This window comes from Fulmarus glacialis, unplaced genomic scaffold, assembly GCF_000690835.1.
Source record: "Fulmarus glacialis isolate BGI_N327 unplaced genomic scaffold, ASM69083v1 scaffold10933, whole genome shotgun sequence".
Classification (NCBI taxonomy): domain Eukaryota; kingdom Metazoa; phylum Chordata; class Aves; order Procellariiformes; family Procellariidae; genus Fulmarus; species Fulmarus glacialis.
The window spans coordinates 48452-71959 of record NW_009204897.1 but is presented as its reverse complement, the minus strand read 5'-3'; the positions used below and the strand labels follow the sequence as shown (position 1 = coordinate 71959).

The following is a 23508-nucleotide window of genomic DNA, read 5'->3' as shown; positions in this document are numbered from 1 at the left end:
CCCTCCTCCCCCCTCCCGATTGAATTTAAAAAATATTGTCTTAGACTTAGGTAGAGAACTTCCTTACATTGCTGGCCTTGGAAATTGAAAGTGTTTTTGACACTTTACTGTCCTGGTTCCCTGTTGCTGCTGTGTTATCAATGAGCTCCTTCTGTGTATGGTTTTCTAATGTGGTTCTCAGTGTTGTTTGTCTTGTGACCTTCATGTGCATCTCTTCCTGCACTCCCATCTGTCAGTTCATGAAAATCCAGAGGTATCAAATGTCCAGGATTTTTAAAAAGCAAGTAACAGGTTTACTTAGAACACAAACATTTCTGGGACCTGCAGCTTTCAAGACAGCAATGGGGAGAGGTCCAGAGTATCATATGTAAATGGTCTCATGTGGACTACAGTTTGAGCCTGTGTTCCAGATAGTACCTTCATGAAAAATCAGACCCTGATGGGGAGCAAAATTTGTCTCCTGTAGTGCTTCTTGATTTGTCTTGATTAGCACTTCTGAAACATGTTGTTCAGAGCTCTGCAGCAGTGGAGTTATATGACAGATTAAAGTTCACCTTTAAGACTGACTTCTTTGGTGGGTAACTTGTTTCCTTCTGGTCAGCTGTTGGTATGGCTAACAGTCCAGCTGCTGGACTGTTATCCAGTCATCCCAGCCACTTAAGGGATCTGTATTGATTAGTAAAGGTATAGAGTGGTGGTAGTTTTATCTTTCTTTTTACAGTAAAAGATTACAGAGAATTATCATGGTTTGTACAACAGAAATGTGTTCACATATGTCTGACTTAAGTATTTAGGTATTTTAAACTAACAAAAAATCCTTTCTTCCACGTAAAAACTATATGCTCAAATAATTTAGCTATTTCTGGTAGTAATTCATAATAAGTAAATAGAGATGAAATGAAATGAATGTGTGACCAGGGTACCCGATGTTTTAATACATGAGAGATTAGGGTATTATGTATGTCCTCTTGAGAAAATGAGTTCAAAAGTTTTACTGTTTAGCTTGGTTATTCAAATTGTATTAAAGACTTAGTCACATATAGCATGTTAATACTTTTATTTCCGATTTTTCTCACAGCTGCAAGAGAATCCATCTGGTTAGAAAGAGAAGAGAGAGCCCGGCAACATTACGAAAAACACTTAGAGGAACGCAGAAAGAAGCTAGAAGAGCAGAGATTAAAGGAAGAGAGAAGGCGAGCTGCCGTAGAAGAAAAGCGAAGGCAGAGAATAGAAGAAGATAAGGTAAGAAGAAATGTCATGAAAACACTTTTCAGCTTGCTTTTACCGTAAGATACGGTACTATCAAACTTTTTCTTTAAGAGTTCATGGAAAGAATGCAACATAAGCCATGGTCAGTATGAGAGAGCATGCGAAAGAGGATTTTAAGCCTTACTTGCACAGATACTGCTTCTTAAAGTGCCCTTTATGAATCAAATGCAGCTAAGTTGAGCATGTCTGGGTTACAGTGTATGGCACTACAGAAACTCATGCAGAAAAATACAAATTGGGTCAGTTTGTACGGTTATCTGTTAATCTTAGCCATTCAGTATAAGGGTAGCTAAATATTAGTTGCCCTAACAAAGGGCAACTTAAGAAAGTGAGTGTGTAATGAAATATGCTCTTGGCTGATTTGTCTCAGTTAAGCTGGGAACTACTTGCAGTGTGATCCTACGTAAGTCAGCTCAGCCGTGTGGGTTTTTTGGGTTTTTTTTTTTTCCCCTCTTTCTCCCATTGTTCTAGTATTTAGTAGTGGGAGATACAAGATGGGAAGTAGCCCTAGAATGTGTTTGTGTAGTGACTGCCATAATAGGGCCATTGTTTTTTCTCTGCAGTTCTGCAGGTCTCAAACAGATCTTACCTTTTCAAAATTACAGTTAATATTTTAACTTATTTATGTCTTAATTACTGCTTAATCCTGTTCTCGAGTTAGGATGGTTCATCTAAGTGTGTGTCTTAGTAGGCAGCACATAAGCTTGAACACAACTCCAGGAGGCCTGCTAGGTTTTGTCCGTGTGGATGGTAGCAGGGTTTGATGAGAAGATTAAGTTAAAAACCCAATAGTATCCAAATGTATTATCCTGTTGTACTTAAGGAACGACATGAAGCTGTTGTACGTCGCACAATTGAAAGAAGCCAGAAGCCAAAACAAAAGCAAAACAGGTGGTCCTGGGGAGGAGCACTACATAACCGCATTAATAACACAGGTAAAGAGGGAGGCTGGGTTTGCTAGCCAGTTTCCCTGCCCTGCCAGTTAACTGGAATTTACTTTGCTTCTGTTAAAAGGAACGATGGTTCAGTGTATGCTGGTTTAAATTCTTTGTTCTTGATCTTGTTGTTGCTAGCAATGGCATGTTTCTGACATTCTTGTGTAGCAAAAAGATAACAAGGAGAAATCTGAACAAAAGTTAAAACTTGTTTCAGGAGTTGACTAATGCTGTAACTCTATCTTGCTACAGCTTCTTGCTTCTGCTGCTTTGCTGTTGTTTGTGTGTGTATGTGTGGGTGTGCTTGTGCTGTGTCAATCTTGTGATATGAGCTACTGTGTGCAAATGCTAAATATGGCTCAAAAAATAGGTCTGGTGGAAATGACCAAATACTGAGATTAAAACAGACACAAGGAAGAAAAATTGTTCTTTGTAATAAGCTATCTGTACTTTCTACAGATATTTTGGGAGATAGAAGTCCTTTTTTCCCCCTAGAAAAACTTAAGATGGGCAAATTAAGTGAATTTGAGCTATAAGCTTTTTTCCCCAATTATCTTAGAATCACAGAATCATAGAATCATTTAGGTTGGAAAAGACCGTTAACATCATCGAGTCCAACTGTTAACCTAGCACTGCCAAGTCCACCACTAAACAGTGTCCCTAAGCTCCACATCTACATGTCTCTTAAATACCTTTAGGGATGGTGATTCAACCGCTTCCCTGGGCAGCCTGTTCCGATGCTTGACAACCCTTTCGGTGAAGAAATTTTTCTTAATATCCAATCTAAACCTCCCTTGGCGCAACTTGAGGCCATTTCCTCTCGTCCTATCGCTGGTTACTTGGGAGAAGAGACACACACCTACCTCACTACAACCTCCTTTCAGGTAGTTGTCGAGCTCGATGAGCGCTCCCCTCAGCCTCCTCTTCTCCAGGCTAAACAGTCCCAGTTCCCTCAGCCGCTCCTCATAAGACTTGTTCTCCAGACCCTTCACCAGCTTCGTTGCCCTTCTCTGGACACGCTCCAGCACCTCAAAGTCCTTCTTGTAGTGAGGAGCCCAAAACTGAACACAGTATTCGAGGTGCGGCCTCACCAGGGCCGAGTACAGGAGGACGACCACTTCCCTACTCCTGATGGCCACACAATTTGTGATCCAGGCCAGGGTGGCATTGGCCTTCTTGGCCACCTGGGCACACTGCCGGCTCATGTTCAGCCGGCTGTCAACCAGCACCCCCAGGTCCTTTTCCTCTGGGCAGCTTTCCAGCCACTCTTCCCCAAGCCTGTAGCGCTGCATGGGGTTGTTGTGGCCGAAGTGCAGGCCCCGGCACTTGGCCTTGTTGAACCTCATACAGTTGGCCTCGCCCCATCGATCCAGCTTGTCCAGATCCCTCTAACTTAATCTGCCAATCATTAATGTGTATATGCCCTGTTAAATATGGCTTGAACCCAAAAAAGAGAACTTGTCCTTTATTTCTTTCACCAGAAAGTGGTGCTTAGAATTCTTCTCTTCTTACTCTAATGTATACATTTCAATGTGTCCAAGCTTTCATCAAGGAGGGAAAAAAAAGTTGAGAAAAGAATGCTCTGAAATCTTTGTCATATAGAAGTTCAGTGAACAGTTATTTTTCATAAAAGGTTGCTTTTTTGCCTAACTCTGTATAACTTACTTGATTTTTATTTTCTTTACTGTGAAAAATCATTGTCTTGCATTCTGTCCCTAGGTTATTTTTTTGAATCATCATTCACCTTTCTCGATTTAGCAGGCCTGGAGCACCACTTCAGATCTCTGGGTGGTGCTAGAAAACCTGGTACATAATTGCTGTGGTTTGTTGATTCCTTTACCCATAGCTAGTTCTCAGGAAATGAGATCATCAGTAACTAAACCACCCTCATGTAGTTGCAATGCATGCTTAACATCATGCTGATAGATTAGAACTGTTGTTAGTACCAGATTTTTTCATTGTTACTGATTTTTACTATGGAGAACTACTGCTGGCTGACTCTAAAGATTTGGCACAATTCACTGAAATGAAGCATAATATTCTGTCTACTGGAATTCAAGAAGACCCAATTTGAATATTTTGGTCTTTTCTAAAACCCTTTTGGCACATTACATATATGCAGGATTTACATTTATTTTGCACATGAACACAGATATATAACCATCTGCACTGGCTGATGTGTTGTTCATGGATATTTTAATTCTTTTTTTAGAACAAAGAAACCAGCAATCTTCTAGGCAATCGTTTGCATTGGCCTATTCTACATTGTCGTGGTTTAACCTGGCAGGCAGCCAAATACCACGCAGCCGCTCACTCACTCCCCCCGCTGGTGGGGCGGGGAGAGAATCGGAAGGGTGAGAGTGAGAAAAACTCGTGGGTTGAGATAAAGACAGGTTAATAGAACAGAAAAGGGAAAATAATAATAATAATGGTAGAATATACAAAATGAGTGATGCACAATGCAATTGCTCACCACCCGCGCTGACCGATAACCAAGTAGCGATCGGTCCTTCCTGGATCACGCCTACCATTCATATACTGAGCATGACGTCACATGGTATGGAATACTCCATTGGCCAGCTGGGCTGGCTGTTCTGATTATGTTCCCTCCCATCTTGTGTACCTAGCTCAGTCAGTAGGCATGGGAGCTGTCCTTGGACTAGGAGGGCACTTAGCAACAACTGAAAACATCAGTGTGTTATCAACATTCTCCTCATACTAAATCCAAAACACAGCACTAGGAAGAAATTTAACCCTATCCCAGCCAAAACCAGGACATACATTTATAGGATTCATATTGCCAACACTTACACACAAATCCTCATGCTGAATTCCATTCATTTAAATAATGTTCACAGACACAAAAGAAATGTTGGCATGCCAAATACAAGCGGTGATTTTTAATATTGTCATTTGTCATCTCTAGAAAGCTGTTTTATGCAGTACATCCTTTATGCCAAATGTAGAATCTTTTGAAAAAACAGTATACATTTTCTCAGCTATAGATTAGATATGAGATCAAAATCCCCATCCCATTCCCACAAATACTGTTCTGACAAAGATCTGTGACACATGAAGCCTGAGTATCCTGTCTCCAGTACTGATTTGCACACAGCACTCTTCCATATACCCCATAGATCAATGTGGGATAATCTTGCCAGCCTGCAGAGGTCTTGTTCTTAGCTATAACATTTAGATTTCTCCTTTTAAAACCAATTTCTGAGTTTCGTCCTCCTTCCAGTACCCAGTTTGCTGATTTTATACTCTCATTGAGTGATTCTAACATTAGACAAAGTGAGCAAATAATCACATGGGGTAGGGGAGAACCTTTCTTTGCCCCAACCAGTTATGATGAATCCTATATAGTTCATAGATCTGGGGAGAGTGAAAATATTTTTCATGCACTGTATTTCTATGAAAATTTTTTGTACCCAGTGAGTGTACTTTAATCCACTAGGTCAGAACAGGTAAATACAATGTTGATGTACTTGTCATAAATGAACAATTGCAGATACTATTTCAGCAGCATTCTCCTTAATGTTGTCAGTGTCCTGAGTTTGTATCTGCTTGCAAAACAGCGTGTGGATGTGTTTTTGCACACACAGAATATGAAATCAGCAGAGCATTTAGGCGTATGCTCAAGCTTTGTTGCATTTCGGCATGGTTGAATGATTTGCTGAGTAGTACTGAGGTTCAGTACATGCTAAAATGTAAGCAAAAGCAGAATTGACTCTCCCAGCATCTTCTGAATGTCAGATTTCCAAATGGAAATTTGCAATGGAGGACATGTAGTTGATGCATGTAGCTTTTTTTTTTTTTTGAGAGAGAGGACAGAAAGCATACAGCTGGCCTGTTCATCTCCTTCCTCCTCTTCTGCCAGTGCTAGCAACCTTCATGTGACACATGCACGTGCACAAAGTATGTGCAGTCTGTATTCTTGAAATAACCATCACCCCCTCAGTAGGGTGCAGATGCTGACTCTGCAGCAGTTGCGCAGGCAAATAATGTAATACTGCTCTAAAATGTACAGAACCTAAAAGCAAAAAAAAACCCTTTAGTGTTATATACCAAGCATGTGCATTACAAGTAGTCTCTAGCCTTCCACAGAGACTCGTTTTCTTTATCTGCTAAGCTGTGTGCTGTTTTGGATTGACTAGCTACCGCTTCATTCACGGTGGGTAGGAAATGACTCGGTGGTGGGAAGTTTAGCGCTTACACATAACTACAGGATTTTTAACTAAATCTTTTAATTCCTTTTGTGCTTACCCTTGCTTCCCTTGTGCACTAGTCTTCCCTTAATCTTTCAGCATTGTATTGTCATGATGCTGACCTTCTGCCTAGTAACAGTGCCCTGTCAAATGTCACCTTTTATTCAGGTGCTAAGGGTCTTTTTATGAATAACCTCACATTTCCAAGCATGTTAGAAAGCTTCAGGGAAGGACTGTTGTAAGTCATGAGCAAGGTTTTTCTGAGAATATTGAAAGGAATGAGAAAATATCATCTTGTCTACTAGTATCCACTTCAGATCCTCCATTAAGTCCTTGGGTTGCAACCTGATTAAATGATAATCAATGAACAGAATATTTCAGATATTTGAAACTTAAATTAAATGGTTTTGTGCCCAGTCTTTGAGTCACGAGTACAATGTCTGCTGAGAAGTCCATTCTATTTTGAAAGTTCTTGTGGTAGAGCAGGAGTGACCTAGTCATGTTTTCCTCCTCCCACTAGTGAGCTAGGAACTTGCACTACTGCATGTGGGCTGTCAATTAGCATTATCTCCATTTGTTTTAGATCCAGACAGGCGGTCTGTTTCAACAATGAACCTTTCGAAACATGTTGATCCAGTCATTAACAAGCGGCTCTCCTCCTCATCTGCAACATTACTAAATTCTCCAGACAGAGGTACAGTTTCAAAGATTAAAAAAAAAAAGGAAAAGCAAGAAAGAATGTTCTATATTGATGTATTACTTTGCACATGAAACAAGCTTCTGAAGTCATTTTTTGTACTTCATCTAAGTGGGAGTGAAAAGACTTCAAATGTGAAAAGTAAATGGTTGAACATTTTTTCCTGTGAGAAGAAATATATATTTCTTGTTTTTTTCAAAACAAGAGAACTTATCTAAACAATCTTACTTTAGCAAATGATAAAAGCAGTGCTTCTGTCAGGTTTTTAGTAAATGAGGTACTACTATTGAAAGAATACATCGCTCCATAGTGCATGCAATCATGTGTGACCTTTTATTTGCATTAGGCCATTTTGCCATTTTTTTTTTTCCTTTTTTCTTTGGTAGTACTTCTTGAATATCGAAGAACATGTTGCATGAAGCTTTCAAGTAGTTATTTTATTACCATTTCTGGTTATTTTTATTGAACAGGTATGGGTGTTTTTCATATGATCTGTTTATTGACTTTTTGTGTCAGTTATTCTTCAAAGATTGCTTTACTTCAGTGTATGTTTTTTTTACAACTCTGCACAAATGATAAACAATTAAGCTTTTAAAAATTAGTGCAGCTGAATTGCTGCTTCTGTTCTGAGGATTTATGAGATTGAAGCATTGAGCTTAAAGGAGTTTTATAAAAGAATGTCTCTTGTATAACTTGTGCACAGAGCTTTACAGAAAAGTACTTGGGAGGGATTTTTTGCCCTCTGCTGAGAATGAGAAGTTCTGTCCCATTTCAATCCAGATAAATGCATATTTTCAAAAACAATTTTTAGAATGGAACTTTGGTTGTGTTGCAAAACCGGTTGGTAGATGTCATTATTTGTGTATCTTAACTAAGTGCCATGTTCTATGTGCGTGCTTGTACGTGTGTATCTGGTTGATTTGATGAGTCACATTAATCCTAGTGGGCTAACCTAGTTGTAGAGTCTGGTAACTTGCAAAAAATACAGCATTATATTAGGTAATAATTTATTCCAAAACTCCAATAATTTTTTGTTCTAAATGTTGACATTCAGTCGGTTTTAATTTTATTAGCTTTTCAGGTGTGTATATATTTTTCCAGATGGCTGCTGTTCTTTGCCAGGGGATGATGCTTTGAGGAAGGATATTGTGGGGGCAAGGGAGGAAACAGCAGCAAGCATTAAATATGAAGGATAGTCTCTTATGGACTGTAACTCATTGTGTGATAGCTTCTGCCACCCATTTCAAATTCAGAAGTTAGACTGAATAATAGGCAGTCTAGTGGTGGGGAAGGGGAAGGAATATAGAAGTGATGGCCATATGTCAGAAACTTTAAATGTTGATACATTCTTTGCTTGGCACTTTCATTAAAACAGCACAGAACTCTTCAGAAGTCTCCTATGTGTTTTGCAGACTCCAAGACAGAAAGCAAATCCAAATGCTATAAATGCCCTCTTTCTTGTGCAAAGTCAGATACCTAAATCTAATTGAGCATGTATCTGGAGAAGTGCTGCTCATCTCTCCAGTAGCCTCAACATCTTAAGGCAAATGCTTAAAGGAAGGCTCTGTCTGCTCCCCATTTCACCTTCCAGAGGGCACCAAATCACACTTTGTCTGTAATGCATCCTCCTACCTGCACAACAGCAAGCTGGAGATGAGGATGATAAGCTTACCCTAAGTGGCTTATAGCTGTCATCAAGAATATGTCTTCTGTTAAGCAGCACCTTTTTACCATTTGAAGGACAGGATTTTTTGGATTTTTTTTTTTTTGGCCCAGCAAAAGACAAAAGTTTTCATTAACTAATTGCCTAAAAGACTGGTTAATTCCTTTTCAAGTATACTATTACTATATAGCTCTTTATCACAATTTTACAATCAGGCAGCTAGAACAGGCTTCTCATTATGCTTTTCTGTTAGTGATACAGGTCTGAGTAGTTGAAACTGTAACAAAACATGAACACATATTCAAGTGGAGAAAGCTGCTGTTGACCAATAAATTTTGGTAATTGTGCTCTTTAAGGAAAGCTTAGCAAATGGATAATACTTTAGATAAGGTATGAGTTACACACTTCCTTAGCTTGGAAAAGCAAAACTTGCACCACAGTTGTGTTCCTCCTCCTCTCTGCAGTGCTCTTTCATTCAAACAGATCTTGAACAGGTCTCGATCGCTGCGTCCCCTTTGTCTGCCACCTTTATGGAAGAAATTCAGCGGCTCCAGTATTGTTTCCTATTGAAAGAGAATCTAAGCATAGAGTAGTTTTTCCCCATCTACTGCTCAGCATGTTGTGGCTCTATATAAGCAAACACCACTGTTATCAGTGAGTCTTCTTCATGGTTCTCATCACGAGACCTGTTAAATCTCTGCCTCCCATCTGTTCCTAGAGCTAATCAGATGCTGCTGTTTGCTTACTTGCTATTTATCTGCTGCTGCTAAGACAACTTTCCAGTGTTTAGTTTGTATATCCTGAAGACAAATACAGATGATTGTAATCAATGCACTGTTGCCAGCTCCCTGGGACTTTGTGTGCTTTTCAGTTACAAGTTAGGCTGTAGAGATCATCTTTAACCTATTTAAACTAACCTGCTTGTAGCTGAGGGTAGGGGTACTTGCACCAGCAACCCTATCATGAATGTGCTTCCTCTGTGGAAATAAGGAGCAAACAGCACTAAGAGTGATAGCCTAACACAGCATGAGAACAAAAAAATATCGTTTCCTCATGTCTGTCAGATGGTTTGAAGGACTAAAGCTTGAAAACATCACCCTAAAGTGTTAAAAACAAAAAGAGCAAGAAAAAAAAACCCTGACCTTATTGTTTTAAAGTCAATCTTACTATTTTTGTGATGCTCTTTGTTTTGTATTCAATTTGCTTCAATGTAAATTGGACACCAAAGTTAAGTTGTTCAACGCATTCAGGTGTTAATACTCTTGTACTTGGAACTCAGTGGCAAAAGTTTATTTGGCTGTTCTAGGTTAATGGTGATGCTAATGACTGTTAGAATATGTATTGGAAGTGTCAAATATGATGCTTTCAGGGAGCTGTGCGTTTGGAAAATTCTGTATGTGATGACCTTGATCCACAAAGCCAAGATGTATTTAAATGAACTCTGATCTAAAACCAATTTTAGAGATTTAGGAAGACCTCACTCCAAGCTCCTGGCTAAAACTATTTTGACACCTCTGAATCACGCCTGTTGCTTATATGGAGAAGAGAGTTTTTGCTGGTCTTTCTTAGCTCGCGGTTGATGCGTATCAGCTACCTCGCTCCCAAACACTGCCTCAGTGCTGTTAGTTGGATGCCGTGGGCGCATGATTGCTTCCAGTAGGTGGTGTGGATATAAGCTCCCCTGTGTTAGGGGCAAAGAGAAAAGAGAATTAAACTATACTCACCTTTATGGCAAATGACATGGGATAGGTGAGACATGGCAATTTAGTGTTCTAAGTCACCAGTCTCTTAGCCGTGTCCTCTTGAGACTACTTCTCTGGGGCCTAACGTGTAAGGTGTGTGGCTGGCCCACAGGGCCATATTACATTGTGACATTTACTTATCAGCTGTTTGCAGCTGTACAGATGAATGCCAAGAAATTGATAGTATACGTAGTACTGATTTATTGGCCTAAAGTTTCAGGGATTGCTTTCTGAAGTTGTATGATCTTTGTGTTAAATAATGATAGAAGAGATTCTCCAGGCTCATTCATACTCATGCCTGTGAGCCTCACCTAGTAAAACCTGAGACCAGAAAAAAGAATCTGCTATCTTGCAACAGTAGCTTTAAACAGTGATCATACTGAGCATGGTGCCTGGAGAAGAAAGGAAGCAAAGATTTTACTATTATTGCATCCAATTTAATGGTAGTTCTGTGATTTTTCTTCATTGTTAAATTACAAGCCTAATGATAATGTGTGTGCTGTAATGAAAGTCTCTGTAGGGTATTTTGTGTCTCTGTATAATCTGTACGAATGAAATGGAACCATTAATCACAAAGAGCTCTGGCAATAGTACATTGTGTAAGGATGCTTATCTAGAGAGCCTGCTGTGTTTGAGTCTCCTATATTTCTATAGTTATGCCCCTTATTGAGTTAGCAGAATTTAGGGGACCAATTTGAGAAGAGAAAAACAGTACTGAGGGCAGATTAGGCAATTATATTTTCATCGGATGAGATTGAGATTGGCCCCTTTTCATGGGGCTCAGCATGGAGTAGATTAAAGACAGATTCAGAGTTTATGGCTATTAAAAGTGATGGATCTCTACCTTTAAAAATGCAAATTAATCTCAAGTTTATTACAGCCAGTCACTTCAATGAATGTTTTAGAGACTGAGCCTCATAAATTCAAGCTGCAGTTTTGTTGCCGTAAACACCAAACTAAGGCCAATGAATGCTGAGATGCAAGAAGACCTGAGTTCACTTGCAATATCAAGATTATTGCTATGGTCTAAGCTTATTACAATGAACTACTAGGGGAACTAGTTGAATGTTTTGTTTTGTGATGCTCATTATAATACAATTTCTTGCATCAGAGTATCAAAGAAACATCTAGTTCATTATAAAAAAATAACTTATAGGGCTCTTTTGGTTCCTACTTCACCATGATCAATGTTTAAATAGTATTTAAAAAAAAAGTAAAGAAATTTTACAAGGCAAAAGGAATACAAGCTAAATTTGTATTAAGCAATATTGGGAAAAGCAAGGCAAGGGAGTGATTGCAGCCAGGCCAATGTGTAGTGTGTGTGTCAAAACAGACTAACAGTGCAAAAAGTTGGCTCTTGTTACTGTTCTAAATTGAAGATTATCATTAGAAAGATTTTTTGACAGAGAATTAATTATCAAATGTACTTACGGTATTCTGTGGCTTCATGTATTACTGAAGCAACCGTAGCTGCTGAGCTTGGTATCCGCAGTTGAGGCGCATTGTAACCTTTTGCGATGCTTTGACAAAACCTCTTTCTTTGACACAATTCTCTATATAGTAGTAAGCAACCTTTGCTTTTTTCTAGCTAGGCTGGCAGACTCTGGAAGATATTTTAGTAATTCTTCTTTTTTGTAACTAGAAGACTACATACCTTATGTGTAGAAAGAGCCTGGGACACAAACATCTCTGTCAAAGTCAATATTTAGGAGTGGTAACTGCTGTCCTAGTACAGAAGTTATCCTATCATTCCTGATAGGGAGTGTGGCGTATGTGCAAAATATCAGTCTTAATTTGATAACAATTTGCCATAATGCCACAGGCAGTAACACAAATTGAATGTTCAGATATATGTGTTCCTATAGGAATTCCTCTACTAAAATGGAGTAAAATGCAAAACACTGAATGATTGTATGCTTTTGATCTCTGAAGGATAGTGTCAAGATTTTCATGGTATGTAGTAGTGAGGAGATACTACTAATACTTCTGCAACATGTAGTTATTTGTGAAGTGTTTGATCTAACATCTTGCTTATATGGTGCACGTTCAGCTCGTCGTCTACAGCTCAGTCCATGGGAGAGCAGCATTGTAACCAGGCTTCTGACGCCCACTCACTCATTCCTGGCCCGAAGTAAAAGCACAGCTGCATTGTCTGGAGATGCAGGTAAACCTTTAAGAACAGAAGCTTCGTGTCTCAGCCACTTATTTTTCCAGATTCCCTGTGGGATGTTGTAAAGTTACTGATTTAGTTATGAGTGTACGGTAGCATCCCAGAATTAGCTTGAATGTCCATAATTACGTTGCGTGACAGCATGAAAGCTTGTTTGTACACTTGTTTACTATGCCTCTTTCTCCCACTACCTCTTTCTTAATTTCTTTTGCCTTGTCATCAATGCAATAAATGAATACAACACACACAGGGCAACAACGTCATGCTGTCCGTGGCTGTTTAAGGAAATGCCTACAATGCTGTAAGGAGCTGATTCAGCACACCCACTGCTAAGACTGTGAGCTGCTTGCTGCAAAAAGTGGTTTCACTCTGGACCAGGGCACTTCCCACATGGAACACGTTAGACTTGCAGAAAGATAGGCCCTGGTTGCAGTGGATTTAATAGCACATGAAGTTAAATGTGCAGGTTTAGTGAGGTTACAATAATTGTAAAGTTCTCTGCCAACCCTGGAAGAGCTCTCTGATGTACTACTGAAAATTAACATGCAGAAATGTGAAAATATTGCTAGGTGGTAACTTAAAGCCCAGGCAAAACTGTGTCCCAAAGACAACCAGGCCATACTTGCTTATCATCTGTTTTAGGCAGGTGACAGCTGCCTCTTCTTTTATCATAGGATGTTTTACGATCATGCACCGGGGACTTTACCGTTAAAATAGTATGTTGCTGCACATGCTGAATGTTTAAGTGTAGGCAGGTCTTTCCTATCTGATACAGACAGGATTTTTATTCTAATTAAAGGATGTAGAAGGTAAGAAGGAATAGAGATCTGCTAAGATTACTTTTAAAGAAGCTTTCACTTAAGAACTCTTATAACTAATTGGGCTGCAGTACATTTCCACAAGGGTAGCGCTGTAGGAGCAAAAAAGGTGGATGATATTCTGCAAACAGTGGAATTAACAAGTACAAAATTCCTTTTCACTCTTCACAAACAACAGCTTGTAAAATGAATACTTAACGTCATCTACCAAGCAGGATATTGGAAATCAGCTCTTCATTAGGGAATAGTTGAGAAAGCAGTGACTTAATTTTGTAAGTGGTTACTTTACTGGAGCAAGCATGAAGATTTTTTTTTTTTGTGACTGCTATTGTTTATGCTGCGCCATAAGCTCTAAACTGAGTGGAATGTTGAGAAAGATTGCAAATAGAAGGAAGACCTTTTTGTCAGTCATCAGTCTGAGGTAATTCCGCTGAAATGCCTTCCCTATGCTAGCTGGAACTGTACCACCCAGAAGAATAATCCATCTGCTCATTGTTTTCCAGGTATTATTTTCTAGGAGCAATAACTGCAGTCCCTTCATGCAGGACACTTCCTGGAGATTAATGATCAGGTGGTGATAATGGCTCACAGCTGTGCTCTGAGCACTCAGCTCACCCCAGCCTGTCATTATTCCCTAGAAAATTACCCTGCCCTTTGGCTGTGAAGATAAATTACAATGCAAAAAATCAAAATCAAATTAAATATGGATTCATGTCCTTAAATTTTAAGTGAGCTATTAGGGACATCCAGCATAAAAGTATGTCTGGATCTTTTTAAATAACCCTCAAAAACCAAAATGTGTTTTTAAATAACTCTCCAAAAGCTGATCTGAATAGATGTAATCCTGTTGGTACAGGATTCACTGGAATTGCTTCCTAAAGCATTGTTTGGCAACATTGCAAATGAAAATTAACTGCTTGTCTTTTAATACTTATGATGTCATCCTTGGTGGTAACTTCAGATAATCAGCGTGCGGCAAGAGAATTGATTCACAAAGGGCGGGAACTACATAAATTATAAGCTGTTTAAAACATACGTTGTGCCCCTGCTTCCTATCTGGTTTAGATATACTCAACTGAAAAAAAAAACAAAACCCACGAACAAAAACCCGTTTTCTTGTTTCTTGATTTTTTTTTTTTTTTTGTCAGTCATAATACCTCATTAAACATAAATCTCTGTAAATGATAAGGCAAGAATGAGTGCCCTTGCTGTGACACTAACATGAGACTCTCTTTATTCATGATGTTAATCTCTCAGTGCAGGAGAATTTGCAGTGTTAGTACTGTTAAGTCTCTGAGCTCTTCCTGTAACAGCAGCTGTAATGTTGTAAGACTGGAAGAATTAACTGTATGTAGAATTGCATTCTTTCAAGTGTGCTCAGAAAGGGACCTACAGGCAAAAAATGTTGGGTTTGTTTACCAAGGAAACTGAGGATGTAATTCTCTTTTCCTTAAAAAAAAAAAAAGGGATAGGGAAGATACCATATAGAAGCTCTACTTTTCCTTCAAGTAACATACTGAATATAATTATGCTAAGACTCTATTAAATGACCAGGAAAGACAAAAAGGAGCAGACAAATAAAACTCTGCAGTAATAACAGTTTTTCCCAGTCATCTTCAGTTAAATCAGGAGAAAGTCCAAGAATACTTTGTTGCAGAAAGTTCCCCATGATATGTTTTGCAGTGTTACAATTGTCTTTGAACATGTAATCAGAACACCGTATACTTGATAACCTGCCATTGGCAGGAGATCTGGTAATAGTCTTTGTCCTTGTGCAAACCAGGGAAAACTTCTGGTTACTTGTTCAAATATTAATTTCCAAGTTCATTTGTTGCTCTTAGCCTGCTTTTTTTAATGTGTAAAATAGTTCGCTGTTGAGAACGTATTTGATTCAGTTGTTATTCTAGCATTATCAAGAAATATGAAAAGTTCTTAGGTGGCTGGGCTTCAAATATTCCTAAAAGAGGGATTTTTAAAAACATGTCGCATGCTAAAAATTATAGGCAGCAATAGAGGAAATGTGTTGTTAATGTTTTGATCTGTATGTGTATGTGTCCTTTTATTTTCCTCCACTTCCAAGACCAATTAATAGGCATTCTGATTTTTAGTTTGATTGTTTTCTATTCCGAATGTAATTGAAACTCACGTCAATGCATATACTAAGCTAGTCAGTCAGACCAGTCATTGTGTCCACTGCTTTTTCAGAACCACCAGTTGTATAAAAACTTAACAGAAAAACATTGTTACTTTCTACTACCCAGTTATTTGGCATACTTCTTAATTTATTTAAATGAAATTATTAGTTTACAAGTGGAAAAGTACATGAGTGCCTATTGAATTGTATCATTACTCTATGTGTGACCAAGCTAGTGTATTACATGATGGTTCTGACCTGAGAATTAGTTGTTCGTCTGTGTATTAATACCTTCTTTCTTTTCTGCTTTCTCGGTTGTTTCTGTTCCTGCTGGCTTTCCTCTGTCAATTCTCCAATGCTGCTCTATAATTAAAATTAATAAATAACAAAACCAACCAACACCGTAGTTATCCCCGTTTGTCCCCGTTCAGCATCTTGCAGTCCCATCAGTCCTCTGTCCTACAAGACCATGAACTGTAGGAATCCAGGAGACCGAGCAAAACTGTATGCCTCTACTGATGCTGTTGGACGTAGGAGAACAACACATCTTGCAGGGGTAAGTGTGCCAGTTGTACATAAGCTAGTGTCTTGTGCTATGACCACCTGATTGCACTGCTTGTTAGAACAGGAATAGTTGCAAGGATACTTGACTAAAGCTGATCCTCCCCTCTGCATTGTCTCCACCCCCTCCAATTTGTTTCATAGTTGGCTGGATTTTAACTGCAATATACTACATTATGTGGTGACGTAGCCTGATTATGCACCAAAGAATCCATGTGGAAAAACACCCATGTTTGCAGAGTGGCTGCCTTGGCTTCTCACAAGGCACAGAGGCAGGCAGAGTGTGTGCCCTTTTCTCAAGTGGATTCTTTGCTGCCTTTTAACGCCCAAGCTGGTGTTGCAGCTTTTCCCTCAGTAGGGAATCTTTTTTCTCAACAACCTGTTTTCACAGAGCCTGTAGAACTTCATATCTTCTGAGGCCTTCAGCAAATTCAGCTGAGCCCCTGGGATAAAGAGGGGGGAAAGCATGCACTCACACATGTCCATATACATAAGCACACAGAGCACTGTCACTTCAGCTTTGCTTTCTTAGGAGACCAGGCTAGTAAACTTTTCCTCATTGAAAAGGAAGAGGTTGTTTTAGGAGCATGGTTTGTAAGCGAGGCTTCCCACAGGTCACCTGCTCATTCTGAATGATTTGGTAGCAGTACTGTGACTGATCTGAGCTTTCAGGGAAAATCATAACAGTGTGATACAGGCAGACTGAATTCATGTTGACTGTACTCCAAGCCAATGGGATGCAGTCAGCTCCAGTTCAGATATCATTTGCTGAACCTGAGCAGTTATATTTTTCCTTGTACTCTACAGCCTGAGTTTGTTTAGTGTGAGAAAAGTGACATTATCTCTGCAAATGATTGTGTAAGGGGTGCTTGCATTTTCATTTGGCCTGATGGGCAAAATATCAAGAGGCAGTGCTGCTGTTGACATCCTTCTTGGAAGCAGTGTTAATGAAAGTCACATGAGTCATAGCCAGTACTTAATCTTTCCGGCAGATGGTCATAGACTGAAGTTTAAGTTAAGGTGCAGCATTGGGATGTATCTGTATAGAAATCTCATAATATGTGCATAGTGCCTTGTAATCTCCAGGGCTATCAGTTTAGCACCTCCTGGGTCTTTCTCATTGTGAGTATTTTGGGGTTTGGTTTTGGAGTTTTTGTTGTTGGTGGTGTTGTGTTTTGTTTTGTTTTTTCTAATTCAAAAGAAGAAAGGTTGATACATTTTGGTGGAGGAGACAATATAAAAATGTTGTTAATACAAAATGACTGCATTAAGCATTGTATGGTGTGGAGAATCTAATTCTTCTGTAAACTTTTGTAGGAATTCAGTTTTTTACTTTACTGGTATTAAGAACAGTTTTCTGATGCTCTGTTTTCAGACTAATGAAGTAGATACAGTATGGAGAGTTATTGCTAGGAGCCAAAATTCTTCTTCATTGTAATGCATTTATTCTGGCTGTGTATGCTTTGATAACTCAGGTGATTATCATATTAATCAGTAGATATCTAGTAAATTATACTGCCAAAGAGCTGGCTAATTACTCTTGAATAATGACTTCAGGATCGAGACCATCTATTGCTAATATTAAGTTATGTAATTTTAACCATAATGACCCAAAAAACCCCTCTTGGATTTATGAAGATAAACCAAGGGTTTATGTGCTCATGAAGTTGTTTTCAGTTTTTATTTTCCAGTTGTTAACCTGGTTTTCAGTTCAGGAGGTAAGCATTGCAGAGCTCTCAGCTAGAGAGGTTCTAAAACAGCATGGTACACATGCTGCAGGGCTGGTGCTTAAGCCCCAGCCAAGGTGGTGAGTAGCAGCCCATCTGCATCATGTTGGCTGAGTGGCAGCTCAATATACTCTCCAGTATTCCCATTCTTCATACTCCTAGAGTCTGAGCTCATTATTCCAAAAACCTGAAGTTTTTCATCTGTAGCTAAATGGAGGAAGTGTATATAGATGCCTGAATTCTGATATATTCCTTTAAATTAATAGTGCTATTAATACAAACAAGAGCTATAACAGAAATACTTTAAAAAATAAAATCCTGAGATGAGAAATAAAGAAGGAAAAAGAGGAAATTGCTACCATGTGTAAGAATCAATGGCAAAAAAGTATGTGCTGTGGAATCATCCAAGAAAAGAAGAATAGGATAACTGTTGTACCACATTTGAGGGCTTCGAGGGCATCTGTGGTGTTCACATAAAAGCATGAAAGCAAAAAGTTTGTGCTGTATATGGACTGTGACTAAGTGTGAGCCTAGAGGAGTGGGGGGGCAAGGCGGGGGAGCGTTTTTCACTTTCTTCAAATGAAATCCAGGATTTATGGGTAGTAGTGGAAGGTACTATTGGCAATACAATCAGCAAAGATCAAACCTTTTTTGCCTGTGTAAAAATAAGCCTCTGCAAATTAGCCCATTATGTCTTAAGACAGTAGAGAGCATGATTAAGAAGGATTCTTGTTGTCAAATGCGTATTTACTGACAAAGATGGTGGCAGATTACAGGAGCTATATTAATGAACTTGTTAAACAGGCTGTAGAAACTACTGACTCAGCACTGCTTTTTTTCAGCCTCCCAACCCCTCATCCTTAACTGAGCTTGCTTTGCTTTCTTTAGCCGTGTGAACTCTGGCTTGACTTTGTCTTTTTGTTTGCTGAACTATAGACTGACAAAAAAGAAAAGGAGAGAGACCATTTGTCATCCAGCTTCTCAGCCAGCTTTAAAGGAGGTCATTTTTCTTCCAACCCCAAAGCTAGATCACCAGCTCCCTCTCCAGTTTGGTAAGCCAAGTACACGCTTAGCTGGAGGTTGAGCTACAGGTAGCTCTGATTGTTCTATTAATTAAATGTGAAACAGTGCAAACTTATTTGGTGATGTAGATGTTTTCCCTCTGCAACAAAGGAAAGACAGTCCTGCTTTTAGAAAAATATTACTACTGCTTTGAGGAAGGGGAAGAAGGAGGAAGTTACCTGGTTTCTTCCCTCTTGACTGGGCTCAGTGCTCCCACATCTGGAGAGTTGCAAAGAGAAGCATTTTTCATGAAAGCTAATAGGTTGATAGCAGAGCAATAGAGAAGTTTTATGTTTAGCTATTGTAGTTGTAGAGGTGATATGTAGGTGGTATCCAGCAGAACATGTCTGATAGTGATTGTCACTCTTTGTGGTTACACAGGCATGCGTCAAAGTCTTTGCCTTTTTTGCCTGGCACACCCAAGCAGATAACTTCTCCACCTGGTTCCTCCAAAGTTTCCTCTGCTCAGGCACGTCCTCCTTCTCCTGGCAACATCCGGCCAGTCAAAAAAGAGGTCAAACCAGAGAGTAAGAAGAAAAGACCAGAAAAGGAGGCTGAAAAGGCCAATGAGGAGAGGACACAAGAGAATAAAGGAACTTCAGCAGGTACTGGAGAATCTGCAAGTCAGGAAGAGCTTGCTGTCCAGACAGAGCTCACTCAAGGTAAGGAGAGATCCTCCTTTAGGTTAAGGAATGTCTGAGAGTCTCTTATGTTCTTCCCTCCCTTTCTCTGAAACAACATAGCTTTCAGTAGTTTTCTATCTAAATTCTTCAGAACGTTCCTGCAGATGCATGTTTGTTGAGAAAAGCGTACACAGGTTGAAGCCCTCCTGCTTGTAACAGTCAAAACAACTTTCAGACCTGCCTCGCACAGTGTGGCTTCACAGCCCGCTTCTCTGCCCTTCTGGACCATGATTTTGTCGCTCACATCATGACGCAGCTTCTTTTCATACTGTTGAAGTAGTATTATAATGATCTGAAGACTAATGGTATAGGAAGCCATCACATAAGGTAGTGTGAGCAGTGAGAATGTCTAGCTGTCCTAGACACTCAGTACAGTTGTGCTGATAACACTATCAGCTTACCTATAATATTGCAAGAGTACCGTATTGTGGGAGAGATTAGCAAGATAAAGTAGAATGCAGAGGAGAACCAAGGAGAAGAGTAAAGAGGAATATGCAGAATTTTTCAGGGAAAATGAGTTATTTGTAAAAAAAAAAAAAAAATTACCCAACAAACAAAAAAACCCCACACCAAACCACAGCAATTCTGAAAAGCAGCAAGGCAGAAAAGGATGTACACACAAAATAAAATAATGATCAGAAAGTGTAGGAAGGACAAAAGGTAAATCTGAAAATGAAAAATGTAGGTTTGTTCCAGCAGACATTTTAGTCCATTGTAAATATGGCATAAGCTGTCTTTCTCGTGGATAGGATAGAACAGCCATTGTGACCACTGGGATTCACAGGACTGGTTACTTAGGATTCTGAATTTAAAATTCATAGATTCCCCTGTGATTGTCCTTCAAAAACACTTTTAAGTATTAATAATCCTGCATTTTAACTGCAGGATGTGTAGTTGGGGGTTGTTCTGTGAGAAGATCTGATGTGAATTGATTTCTTTTGTTAATAAGTTCTGTTACGGTAGTTCCAGTCTGATACCCATACACAAGGTGCAACCCCACAAAAAGCTAGAGATCTACAATAATAAATGGATGCATCTGTTGTCCATGGCCATGTAAAGAAGATATAATTGCCATGTTAGCATGGGCTTTCACTGCTACTCTTATAACCTTTTGCCTGTTTCCTTTTGAGGAGAAAGCTTCCTTTTAAAAGGATTTTAGGGATACCACTGAAATAACTTTGCAAATGTTTACAAGCTGTAGTTCCCCAGTGAAAGGTGCAGACCAGAGAAACGTTGGCATGCTTGTTTGACAGTTTAGCTCAGGAGGAAGAGAGACTCAACTTCTTTGCAGAGTCAGTCAATATTTGAGTTTGTGACAAGGTCACTTAGTATGGAAACAGGTTATGTGTGATAAAGATATTCAAAAGTGAAGTAGTTTGTATTCACAGCAGAGAAACAAGTAGTAGAGAGGGGCAAAAGAGAAGGATACTATAGTCAAAGTGGTGAACAGCACTTCAGATTGGATGGCTTTTGCCAAAGCCAGAGGAAGTGATGGTTGGGGCCAAAGACTGAGACCTCAGGCTAAGCATTTTACATGTGAGGTTAGAGGACAGGCTTTGTACTGCAGATGGAGGCCCAAACTGCCAAAACTTGGCCACTGGTTGAATGCAAGAATCTAGAGAGGGGCAAGGGCAAGTGCAGCATTTGGAGCTAGAGGGACATTGCTGATGTCTCCTAGGTCTGTGTTGCAGGTGAACATAGCTGGTTTCTGCCAGTTATCTGAACTGTCCTTTAATCTGTCTGTGTAGCCACAGGAGCCAGGAGGTCAGCAGGTAGTAATCACTGATGGAGCTATTCAAGCTTTTGCAGGCAAATCTCACATGACTTTACTAATACCAATGAAGTTTTAAAATTATTTTGGGTGTGCCTGTGCAAGCTGTTGTCATCCCTTCTAACAGCGGGGCCGGTGTGCATTAAACAGGCTACTTGCTACGCTGCCAGCTTCGGCACCCGAGGCAGGAAGTGAGCCCCAAGCAGCACAAAGCTGTGGTCCCTTTGGGAGTGACAGACCTCCCTTGGTCCGTGTTAGTAAATTAAAAAAGGCCGAGGTGGAGGAACTCCAATTTATACTGTTTGACTATTACAAAGGCTCTCTGGTGTGTTTCTGGTCCACGTTGTAATTGCAGCCTCACATTTTCTTACCCTCTGTCCCCAACGCTACTAAGAGCATAAAGGGCTCCCAAGCTTTAGAGTGATCAACCTACTTATCTTTTTATATTTGACCATCCCAGAATTTTCTGAGTTCCCAGCTACATCTTGGAGGTTAGCCCAGGCCTGGACTGTTCCCTGGGAGTGGACTGAATACCTGTTTTGGTAATGTGAGAGAACAGTGCTCTGGCTGAGGCTAAACTGTGCCAGCTCACCTCAGGGCTAGAGAACAGGCCCTGGCACTCTTTAAATTACTGGTGTCATGTATCATTTGAATTCAAGGTGAAAGCCCTGAAGGCAGTTATAGAAAGACCTGCATAGTTTTTACTTCATAGAAGAAGAGAGCAGAGAGGTCAGCAGATACAAGCATTCAGCACAGAGAAAGCAGCTGAATTTGTGTTTGTATACATGACGAGGTATAGGAGGGGGTAATCGGGGGGGAAACCCCTCTTGGAAGTTGTTAGTAAGGTGAGGAAAATGCTGTAAGGTCCCAAACAGTGGTTAGAAATGTATATTTAAAATCATCGCCTGGCTGTTCCTGGTGACTTATTTTACATGTATCTTCCCAGGATCAGAATCTGATTCCATTGACAGTTCAAAGTCTTCCCTATCCATGTTGGTCTGCGTTATCAGATGCAATTACCCTGGGAATGCTTCCTTCAGTTAGCTTGTTTGTTGGTAATGGTCCCTGGCCTCTGGCGAAGAAGTGCAGTTGAGGTGCTCTGTATCTGTGCTAGAGAATGCCAGGCAAGCTTCCGGAAATGTGAACCAGTGTTTTACTTGTGGAAAAACCTGTAACACCCTCTCTAGCAAGTAGACAAAGCTGGGTAAACAATTTATCTGAAGGCACTGCAAAAGTTTGAACACAAGCCATAGATCACCAATAGTGGCAAAGCCTGTTAAGAAGCTGTGTTCTGGTTCCACAAGTTGCCTCAGGTTGGAGTAACTGCAAAATTGATGATGGTTTGTGTCCTACCCTTATTGCAAATTACTTCAGACAGTTGATGTGTGAGATCACCAAGTCACCCAAAGTGATTGGCCTATCACCAAAAAATCTGGCTCTGCTCTTCAGATGTAGACGATCAGACAGAAGAAGATATAGTACCACAATGTTTCATTTCTGTTCTCTGAGTTGGGCAAGCTTAAGAAATGTGATGGTAGGGACTTGCTGAATCAGCATAACTCCTGTTGAGCACCCGTCAGCATTTATTCTTCTGACAGAAAAGATGGTTTAACCTTTCAACTGCAGCTGCTTTCACATATCTTGTAAAAACAAACTTCCCTTCAGGAATATGAACCTCTAGCACCTAGAAGTTTCTTCCTCCTCTGAATCATTTATAAAACCATGTAAGCTTGAAAATATTTTGCAGAGTATTTGAAACTATTTTCTGTTTGTTTCAAGAGTGTCTTCTTGGCTACTGTGTCTGTACAAACTAGTTTTCCTTCCCATCTGTTTCAGCAGCCAGCCCATCCCTACCTCCTGCTCCACCAGCTCTTTCTCCACCCCCAGCCCCCACAAAGACCTCTGCAGGTACAACTGACCCTGAAGAAGCAACAAGGCTACTGACTGAGAAGAGGCGCCTTGCCCGTGAGCAGCGGGAACGGGAGGAGCAAGAAAGGAGGGAGAGAGAAGAGCTTGAAAGGTGATTCTAGACCTCTGCAGTGGACAAGATATGTTTTTAGCAGCCTCC

At 39.9% G+C, this 23508-nt stretch overlaps 1 protein-coding gene across 1 annotated transcript in view; it reads left to right on the top strand.

The window, feature by feature from the left end:
* Positions 1 to 1954: 1954 nt before the first annotated feature.
* MAP7 (microtubule-associated protein 7) overlaps positions 1955 to 23508 on the top strand; it is a 37093-nt gene continuing 15539 nt past the window's right edge. The window contains exons 1-7 of the mRNA XM_009575171.1: positions 1955 to 2204; positions 6996 to 7106; positions 12565 to 12678; positions 16068 to 16192; positions 18861 to 18976; positions 19368 to 19648; positions 23277 to 23460. Coding sequence (XP_009573466.1) covers positions 2069 to 2204; positions 6996 to 7106; positions 12565 to 12678; positions 16068 to 16192; positions 18861 to 18976; positions 19368 to 19648; positions 23277 to 23460 — 1067 coding nt within the window. The 5' untranslated portion in view covers positions 1955 to 2068. The remainder of the gene's footprint in view (positions 2205 to 6995; positions 7107 to 12564; positions 12679 to 16067; positions 16193 to 18860; positions 18977 to 19367; positions 19649 to 23276; positions 23461 to 23508) is intronic.